General features: G+C 39.0%; 1 protein-coding gene across 2 annotated transcripts; it reads left to right on the forward strand.

The window, feature by feature from the left end:
- The first annotated feature begins 138 nt into the window (after positions 1-138).
- On the forward strand, positions 139-9,078 carry TMED5 (transmembrane p24 trafficking protein 5). Of its 2 annotated transcripts, XM_040610586.1 has the most exons (5): positions 139-399; positions 2,628-2,725; positions 3,346-3,529; positions 5,949-6,196; positions 8,275-9,078. In XM_040610586.1, the coding sequence occupies exons 1-4, from the start codon at positions 199-201 to the stop codon at positions 6,165-6,167; spliced, it is 702 nt and encodes a 233-aa protein (XP_040466520.1). In that variant the 5' UTR covers positions 139-198; the 3' UTR covers positions 6,168-6,196; positions 8,275-9,078. The 2 variants fall into 2 exon arrangements, with proteins under 2 accessions (XP_040466520.1, XP_040466519.1); XM_040610585.1 differs by having other exon boundaries at positions 140-399; positions 5,949-9,078.
- The last annotated feature ends 916 nt before the right edge of the window (positions 9,079-9,994 follow it).

Here is a 9,994-nt window from a genome sequence, read left to right on the forward strand (position 1 = left end):
GCGGGCCCCGCTGCCGCCGCACCCGGCAGCGGGCAGCGGCGACACCGCCCCGTGCCGTCCCTGCCGCGGTGCATTGTGGGCGGGCGGCCAGCCTCGCGGCGGGGGCTGCCATTGGGGGAGCGGCGCTGAGGGGCGGGGCCACCCTTCACTCTCTCCCCCCCCCTTGCCGACGGCGGGTGGGCTCCGCGCGCCGCCGGGATGGGGCTGCTGCCGTGGCCCCGCGTGCTGCTGCCGCTCGGGGGCTTCACGCTGCTGCTGCTGCTGCTGCCGCCGCCGCCCGGCGCCGCCGAGTTCAGCCCCTCTCTGGACAGCGACTTCACCTTCACGCTCCCCGCCGGCCGCAAGGAGTGCTTCTACCAGCCCATGCGCAAGGAGGCCTCACTGGAGCTCGAGTACCAGGTTGGGCGGGGCGGGGCAGCCACGGCGCCGGCGGGCTCGCCCCGGGAGGTGGGGGGGGGGTCCCCGTAGGGCAGCCCTGCAACGCAGCCCCGCGGCGAGCCCGGCGGTCCCGCCTGCTGCCGCCCCCCGGGCCGTCGGCGGCGCTGGGCCGGGCGGCCGTCAGTACGCCTTCGCGGAGGCTCCAGCGTCCGGGCGCTCGCCCGCACCCCCGGGGATTCCCCGCCGCCGGCCCCCGCCAGCGGGCGGGCGGGCGGTCAGGGGCATCCCGGTGCCCATCCCCCGGGCAGCGGCCCCGCCGTCCGCACGCCCGGCCCTGGGCAGCGCCCGCCCCGCCGGCGGCGGCACACCGCATCGAAAGCTCTGCGCTCGGAAGGAAAAGCATACTTCTGTTTTTAAAAATTTTACAAAAGAAATACCTTTTAAAAATTATTCAGGTGTTTTTTAACAAGACGCGAGGCTGTTGTCTTTTAAAACGGCAAAACCGTGGCAAGTTAACGGCTGTGACCTTGCGCAGCAGCTCTAAAGCATAGACACCGCTGCTGGTGCACAAGCCCCGTCCTTAACCATCTTCGTGTTGGTATCAAACACGGTTTATCTCAGTGCTGAACGTTTTTCAAAACCAGCCTTATTTATCTAGGCTAACGTTAAGGTCTTGATGTCCTTCTTGGGAAGAGCTGAGTTCCTCAGATATCTCTAGGAAAGATCCTGCCTTTATTTTTCCCCCCCCTTAAAGATTTTTTTCACTAGAACAAGCACAGTGAGGGAGGCTGCACGGAGTATTTTTCCAGCCTGCTACTGTGCCTCAGCATTGGCCAGGATCTGTCCCCCCACCGTTTTTTCCTCAGCTTCCCAACTAAAAATATGAAGCTGAAATTCCTGATTATTTTCTAATTAGTTACATGCAGAAATGAATAAGAATGAAAGACTGAGGTTCTCAAGCTTCGTACAGAGCCCTTAGCAAAACAAATTTATTTTGTACTGACAAAGTAGGATTTTATTTGAGAGAATATGTATAACAGTGAATTTCTTTCTACTCCAGCATATATTTCTCAGCACTGCTGCTACCAGAAATGATTTCATCTTTCTCTGTTAATGCATAGAAAAGCAGGTCTCTATGTCAGCAGAAACAGATTTATTTTGTACGTAATTATGGTGAATTGTTAGTGGCCAAAGCATTGGAATATTTAACTTAGGATGCAAGTCATTCTCCAAAAACATAATGCAATAAACACTATCCTGATACAGAGTCTTGTTCCAGGTGTTTAGATTGCATCATAGCCCTGGAGGTACATCACGATGTTAGGTTTTTAATTTGATCAACTGTTTTGGTAAGTCTCTAGTGTCATTTTAAGTTAGTGTAAACTTTGCCCTCCATTTCAGCAGGAGCAGACTGTTGAGCTAAAATAGCTCACTGGAAAACAAGCAAATAAAAATGCCCTAGTACTGACCTAAGTAGTAATGTCACAAAAGTGATCCCTCTCTGCCCCTCATCATGCAGGCAGTTACTACCTTCCCTATAGAACTTATATGATGTAACAGATGTGGTGATACAAGTGTAGCCATGTTACACAGTTAAAGCAATACAGCTTTGTAATGTTGTATACGCTTACTATGAACTTAGGAAGTGAAATGCCTTCACTTCCCTCAGCCTTTGGGAAATGAAAATGCCCCGGGAGAATTCAGACCTTTAAATCCGCATTAAATGGTGAGCAGGTCAGTAGTAGGGCTTTGACTGGCAGTAGTAGTCTAGTCCTGTCTTCTATACTGTTGAGTTCACCCAACAAAGATCTTAGGGATGACACTGCAGAAGTTGTGGATTTGTACAAATATGTATGTTTATATATGTAAGTGGCAGACCCCTGTTACAAAATTTCTATGACTGAACTAGTACTGGTACTTACCTATTTGTGATGTCTGCCATAGAAATACAATATTCAGCATTTAGATGTAGGTATTAAAGGTTCTCTAACCCTGTCCATTGATAAAGGTTCGCTATAGGCCCAGCCTCGCATGATTAGATTGTATTTAGTTTAAGATTTAAAATAGCCAAAATATTTTTGGGTTGAACCAGTTTTTAGTCTGTTTCCAGTTAACTTGATAAGAACTCATACAGACCAATTCAGCTTTTAGATTCCTTCTGTGTCAGTTCTTACCTAAAAATGTTGCCATTAGCAATGCAAACAGGATTCCACTGGCTAGAAGGGTTGTTTTGGTTTTTTGTTTCACAGGTTCTAGATGGAGCAGGATTAGATGTTGATTTTCATCTACTGTCTCCGAAAGGTGAAACTCTGGTTTTTGATGAAAGAAAATCAGATGGAGTTCACACGTAAGTTCAAAGTGTTACATAAGGTACTATTCTGATTTCTTTAACAAATTAAACAAATAAAAATTGAGTACCTGTTATTCCTTAGTATTACAAAGGACTTTCTATTAGGGCAGTCTGAGAATACAAGTTACCTTCTTATAAACACCAATTGCTTTTCACATGGATCTTGCCATGTAGTGAAAGGTATTTTTGTTGTAATGAGGGCTGTTGTAGTCAGTGAACAAATAATTACTGTGGAGTTGAAAAAGGTCTTCACAACTAATATCAAAAGATCTTGTCAGTCAAACAAATAGGAAGCTGAGAAATCCCCTACTTCTCCAGTCCTTTTATCAAAATGTGGTAATTTTACTATAGAGTATAAGAATTCTGCTGTTCTCATAGCTTCTTTTGTAATGATTAACAATAATTCAAAGTTTCAATAAAGGAAAATTAAAGTAAGCAGCTGTCTTCATTTTAAGCCTTTAGGATCAGTGTGATTGTACAGAGTGTTTTGCTGTGACTGTAATGTGTCTTTATTTTTATGTAAAAAGCATATTCAGTTATTTCCAAGTTTGCTTACAAAAACACTTCTTGCAAACCAGCACAAAGTGCAGTTAATGACATTTTGCTTATATACACAGGGTGGAAACAGAAGATGGGGATTACATGTTCTGCTTTGACAACACATTCAGTACCATTTCTGAAAAGGTGATTTTCTTTGAACTGATCCTGGACAATATGGGAGAAGATGGACAAGATCAGGAAGATTGGAAGAAATACATAACAGGCACAGATCTCCTAGATATGAAATTGGAAGACATTCTGGTTAGTGTTTGATTTTTTTAGTCTTCAATGTAAGAGCATTCAGAAAAAAACCTCAGTGTTCTTCAGGCATTCTCCCTTGTTCTGGTGCATTATCTTGGAAACTACTCCAGTTCCATATATTACTTCTACTGATATGTGAAGTCTAGTACACAGATGCGTGAGAAAATTTTCAGAATAGACCCTCGATCAGAGAGGGGAAACGGCCTAGCTCTCAAAAGCACTGTTTCCAATTCAGCTTCTTTTCTTCCTACTGCTAAAAGAGCACATTTTACCCTAGCAGCAACAAAATTAATATTTACACTACTAAAGTATTGCTTAATCCCAATGATGTAGTTGGAATCACTCCACAGATTTTTATCAATATTTGAAAATAGAGTACTGTGTCAGCCTCTTCTTCCCATCTTTGCAGAAGTGCCCCAACCAGTGTATATATTAATATTTCTATCTTCAATAATTTATATATTACTTCATTAGTTTCTCTCTAAAGTTTATTTCATCTTTTCAAACTAATAAAATGGACAGCAGTTAATCTGTACTACACTGCAGGGTCACCTTTGCAGACATTCTGTGAATGGTAATGTTTGCTTAAACTGCATGCTGACCCTGCTTGATGTAGGATGACTACTACAGCTGAGCCAATGCTAAGCTTATATTCACTTTCATGATAATTACATGTTGAGAGTACTTTAGATGCAGAGGATCACTTGGTGTTCCTGTACCACTGTTCTTAGGGCTTGGTAGGATCAAGCAAGCCATTGTTTGTTTGCTTATAGCTACATACAACAGGTGTCTTAACCAAAAATCCAAACTAACATCCACAAGCACTCACTGGATACATTGGTGCAGAAAATGACATTGTTTGTATTCATTGCAACAAACAAAATGCATATTTTTAAACAAACAAGATTTAAGATCTTTTACAGATGTGCAATACACTTCCAAACAGTTAAAACCAAACATGGAATGTGAAAAGCTGGCCCAATCTTTAAAATTGGCAATAAAGACAATTACAAAACCCAAAGTTTATAGGGGAAACAGAAGAAAATCCCTGTCACGCTAATCACAAGCAGTACTTACACGGATTTGGTAACTACTTGTGTACACAGTGCTATCTCTTCCAACAGAAGAATAAATGCAGAACTTGTCTTTATTTAAGACCCTTGCAGATTTTATAAAGTAGGTATTTTTTTTAAAGTCATCATTACTATTTGATGCCACTGTTTACTTAGTCAAGTTACCATTTTACTTCCAAGTTCTGCGAGGGCTTACATAAACACTTACTAGTTTAACTTTTTAAAGATAAACAACACTTACTGAGAAAAACGGGGAATTATGCCTTATTTTTAAAGCTTTTTTATGGTGGTGATGTTCCTTATTGTGTAATATATGAACTTTAGTACCATAAAATTATTTGACTTCCAAAAATAGCTCTTCTGAAATCTGTTAAATATGCAACAGAGAAAGTGTCCCCTGGAGAAAATGTAACTGCTGGCTTTAACTTTTTTTTTTTTGTGATTTATAGTTTCCTGTTCCTACACACATTACTCTTAACACTAAAAGTTCTTTCACAGTCCCATGATTATATCAAGAACAAATTAGCACTTCATGAGACCAGCTTTTAGGTTGTGACTGTCTACTGCATTGTGGATGAAACTTTAACAGATCATAGGACCAGACGTTTACTTTGTAAATACAGAATAAGGAATGGATCTTGAGCTGCTGTTGTTAATAGCCAGTGTTCGTGTACTTCCTCTTGTTCCCTGAGGCACACTGTGTATCCTTTGTAGGACCTCCATTTGTCCTGTTCACAACTTATAGTCAAAATTTTGCTTTCGTTTCAAAGATGAAGCAGCAGTTTATAGCTACTACAGTGAAGGTCTTAAAAAGATAGGAATATAACATTACTGTATTACTTCTTTTGCTAAAGCTATAGTCCTGATGGTAGTTTGCATCAGAAGTGTCTTGTTTTGCTTATCCAGGAAAAAAACCCCTTACATTTGTCTGGTACTATGTAACTTGTTTTGAGACTTGTTCCCTAGAGATCCCTGCTTTTACTTGTCTGAATACCCGGAATCACACTTTGCCAAGATACCTGGAATATTAAAAACCTGATTTTTGGTTTGATGTCTCTCCCACCTCCCTAGCCTGTAAAGGCAAAAACCCCCAAATCACTGTAGAACCTTATGTTCTATGTTATTTAAGTTAATTAAGCCTTTTTAGGTAATATACAATAAATGGGCTAGACAAATTAATGAAAACTGATGAGATGTATTATTTTAAAATGAAGTTAACTGTCTACCTGACATGAAATCAGATTATAGGTGGTAATACAGTACTAGTATGTTGTATGTGTTACAAGCGATACATTTAATTCAGGTGTCCTTTTTTCTTCTAATTTATTTTTTTTTTTACTTACCAGGAATCCATCAACAGTGTCAAAGCCAGATTAAGCAAAAGCGTCCAGATTCAAACCCTGCTCAGAGCATTTGAGGCTCGTGACCGAAATATACAAGAAAGCAACTTTGACAGAGTTAATTTCTGGTCCATGGTCAACTTGGGAGTAATGGTGGTGGTCTCAGCTGTTCAGGTTTACATGTTGAAAAGTCTCTTTGAAGACAAAAGGAAAAGTAGAACTTAATATTCAGTATGATCATAACAATATAACAGGTATGGGGAAAGAGGGGAGCAATAAACTACTATATTAAAGGAAAAAAAGTAAAACATGACCTTTCAGATTGTTTTGAACAGGTGGTGGACACAAGGTTTTCAGTTCACGTTGGGCTTTTTAGTTGTGTTTTGGTGGCGGTGATGGTCTTGTTAGTTTGTTGGGTTTTATGTTTGGTTGTTTTGGTTTTTTTTCCTAACATGAACAGAAGGCCTTGCCCAAAACTCTTCTATTTTTTCAAGTGCTACTAACAATTTTTTTTGTACTTGTAGCATTTGTTAATGATTGTTAGACTAACTTGTGCATAGTGCACAGGATACTCAGTGCATATGCAAAGTAATGTTAATACTGTAATTTTTTTCATGTTCATATAAAACTTTAAATGGTAAATTAGACACAGATTTATTTGCTGTTAAAAATTGAGTGAATTTATATATGTGCCTAAGTGTTTACAGGATTGGGGCCCACAGGGGTAGTCTGTAGTTACTATCATTTATCTTCAAAGTTACATGTACTTAAAAAAAAAAAAACACAGCTTGTGCTGTAAAGCATCATGAAGAAACACTGGGCTAACATTGTGAGAACAAAATGAGAACTCTCTATATACATATGACTAGCATCAGCACTTTAAAAAAATACCATCAATGTGAAATTGAGTCAGTGTTGAAAAAAATTGGTGAAAGTAAGCGCAATTCCTGTTCACAAATCTTTGTCCTGTACAACCCTGGTTTTTTTTGGCTGTTTCATGAGAGTCAAGAGATAACTTGTTTACCATATAGTCACTTAACACACACAAAGCATGGTTTGCAACCTCTTCAGTTACTGTAAACTCATGTACTAGGTAATTTTCAAAAAGTCATTTCTTACATTATTCTTTCCCTTTAATAAAGGGGTTGTGTTACAGATGTGAAGACATTATCTTAGTTTTTATACTCAAAATCCCTCGTATTTGCCAATTTGCTTTTTATTAATTTGTCTACTACATCTATGACTAATGTAGTAGTTAATAGGGTGACTTACACAGGCATGAAAACCAAAGCTGTTGATCTAAATTTTCCCTTTTTTCACCCTCACAAGTCTTTTAGCTGTCTAAGTACATAATTCCTGTGAGCAGCATTCCTGTATCTAGCTATTTATGAGCAAGGCATGAATTAAATGAGCAGTAAGCGGAGGCTTCAAGTTTTAGGGTCAACTGAATACATAACATCACTTAACTGAGGCAAAGCTAGCCTTACTTCAGTAATTTGTAATTTCTAGATTAAGTGGCTTTTATCAGTGTAATGAGGATATGGAGAATTTTTACTGAAACCCCTGGTGTGTGAGAATTAATTTTAATTCAAAGTTAGTTAGGTTTTGGGGGTTTTTTTGTTTGGTTTTTTTTTTTTTTTTTACAATGTGCCAAGTCACTGAAATTTCCTGTAAATGGTTCAAACTACATTTTGTCACTAAAGTTTTTTTTAAAAAAACTCTTTAAACCCCCGGTTTTTTTAGAAAGTATTTAAAAAATGTGTATGGATTAGCGTTGTGCCTGTTGTTTGATCATTTGGATATGAACAGCAGAATTGCAACTTTGAGATTTTCTGTGATTAAAAATTACTTTATGGAGATAAAACAGGGTCAATAGATGCATGAAGAAACACTTTGTTCAAATGAAGCAGATACTAGCAAGGGCTACAGTACATACAAATAGCACTTCAGCTTCAACTTCAGACAATGGGACCTAGCAATAATGTTTCTAAGCAGTTTTTATAAGCAAAACTATTATTCCTTACAGAACTTGTTATAGAGGGCTCCAAAGGCTGTCAAGCTACTTCTTCTTTCTGCAAAGCTTTATCCAAAATAAAATTATTTCCCTTTAGGGTTCTACATATCTTTTCCCACGTGATGCTTTCTATTATAAAAACTAATTCCTGAAAATTTATAATCAGGACAGTCTAGGAAAAACTGATTCTTTCTGCTAGAGTAGTAGATATGTTTTTCTGCCATTTCCCTGTACCATCTCCCAGTACCAAAATACCACATATCTACATAAGGGCATAAGCCAGAGCTCACTGAAGTCAACTTCGAATGTTTTGGCCAGGTCCCTTCAAGACAGGCAAATCAAGATTCCTAGAGCTCTGCCCCTTTTGCTAGCAGAGGAGATCGATCTTCACTTGCATCACCATGAGCATGATGCTACAGACCATCTGCAAAGTGCTGAACCAGCTCTGTGAAGCTGTGACCGAGACATCTACCTCTTATAACAAAGCTACTAGTCTAGATTTTGGCTTAGACCTCCAGAAGATGAGCTTTGCCAAGTTTTCCAGGTGCACCTCAAGGGATTAGGTTCCCCAGCTGCTCTGCTGTACCTCTCTGACAGTGGTTATACATCCAGTGGTGAAACAGTATGGTGTATTATCTTAAGCTGCTAATGAACACAGACTTCTGGGATCAAAGACAAAAGACTGAACTGCAGCAGTTTCTCTGATGACAAATAGCAGCCTCTGGTCTACAGTAAGGACAGTAACGCAACAATTGCCAGCAGAGTTCATCTGGAAAAAATTACTATTTTGCAACTAAGAGCTCTGACTGTATTTTCTCCCCATTCAAGGTTCATTACAGAAAATGAAACAATAACTATAAAAGGTAACTGCGCGCTTTGACTTTGGCAGCTGGAACATGTTTATCATATGTGAAGGTTTTGGCATTTAAATTTGCCACAATAAAATTTCATTTGGATTTCAAAGAGTAGATTGCTTTTGATTGTGTAAAATTTACAAAGAAGAATATAAATTAATTTTTTTCTTGATGGACTTTTTAATTCAAAATTAAATGTTTTAAGACTCACAGATGTTGAATAAAATTATGCAAAACTCTTGAGATTTTCAATAAATGTTTAAACCTGTGTTTGTATTCTTAATTTTATAATTAAAGAATGCTTTGCCTATGAATGCTGCAAAAGAGCAAGGATGCTAGGCTACTAATAATGCAGCTTTTTAATTTCTTCCTCATGCAGTGTTCAAAATTCTGTTTTTAATCACTGTAACCCAAAATCAATTTTATCAGTGCAAATAAGAGTTACATAAGGTGTCACATCAGAGCAACACCAACTTCTGATCTTTTGATCTTTGTAACACAAATCAAGTTTAAGTTATCAGATGCATGTCAGGACCATCTTGTGCAATATTATAGTATAGGTCAGGGATACTATGGAGCCTAGTAAAGTTCTGTGTTCAAAGCAAGAGACAGACCCTCAGGCCAGCCTAAGTCAAAATAGCTTGGTATTAAATCGGCACCTGTGAATTTTTTGTCTAGTTGAATGTTACTTTTTATTAACTAAACCAAGTTCCAAGTTTCTTACCTGAAAAAAAAAAAAGTGAGAGGAAATATCCCAAGGAAGAGATTATGGGAATTTTAAAGCTCATGATACCACAGAAAGCAGCAAATTGACAGCTGAACTCAAAAAAGTGCTGTACTGCTCACAAACCTTTCTTAGAAAGGATTTTACAGGAGATACTTGCTAGGTTTTGATATGTTGTTCTAACTTACTATTGTTAATTGGAAACGCACAAACATGCACGTAAGTCACATGAATCTATAAGAAGAATTAAAAAAAAAAATCAATGTGCTTTTCAGCAACAAACATCAACTGACATCATCTGATGACCTGCTGAGTGCTTGCATTAATTCCTATAGTCTCCTTTAAAGAAACAATGTATTTTGCAATCTATTTTCATTTCTGATTAGAAAATAAACACCTACAGTAAAATAGAAGGAAAACAGTAAAGCAGTAACACAGAATATCAAACTGTAGCAATTAA

The sequence above is a fragment of the Falco naumanni genome, chromosome 11 (assembly GCF_017639655.2).
Source record: "Falco naumanni isolate bFalNau1 chromosome 11, bFalNau1.pat, whole genome shotgun sequence".
Classification (NCBI taxonomy): domain Eukaryota; kingdom Metazoa; phylum Chordata; class Aves; order Falconiformes; family Falconidae; genus Falco; species Falco naumanni.

Excerpts from the sequence above, each read along its gene's own strand:
- TMED5 (XM_040610586.1), top strand. The coding sequence starts at position 199 with ATGGGGCTGCTGCCGTGGCCCCGCGTGCTGCTGCCGCTCGGGGGCTTC. Across the intron at positions 400-2,627 it reads CACTGGAGCTCGAGTACCAG|GTTCTAGATGGAGCAGGATT; the intron begins GTTGGGCGGGGC and ends TTTGTTTCACAG. Across the intron at positions 2,726-3,345 it reads AAATCAGATGGAGTTCACAC|GGTGGAAACAGAAGATGGGG; the intron begins GTAAGTTCAAAG and ends TTATATACACAG.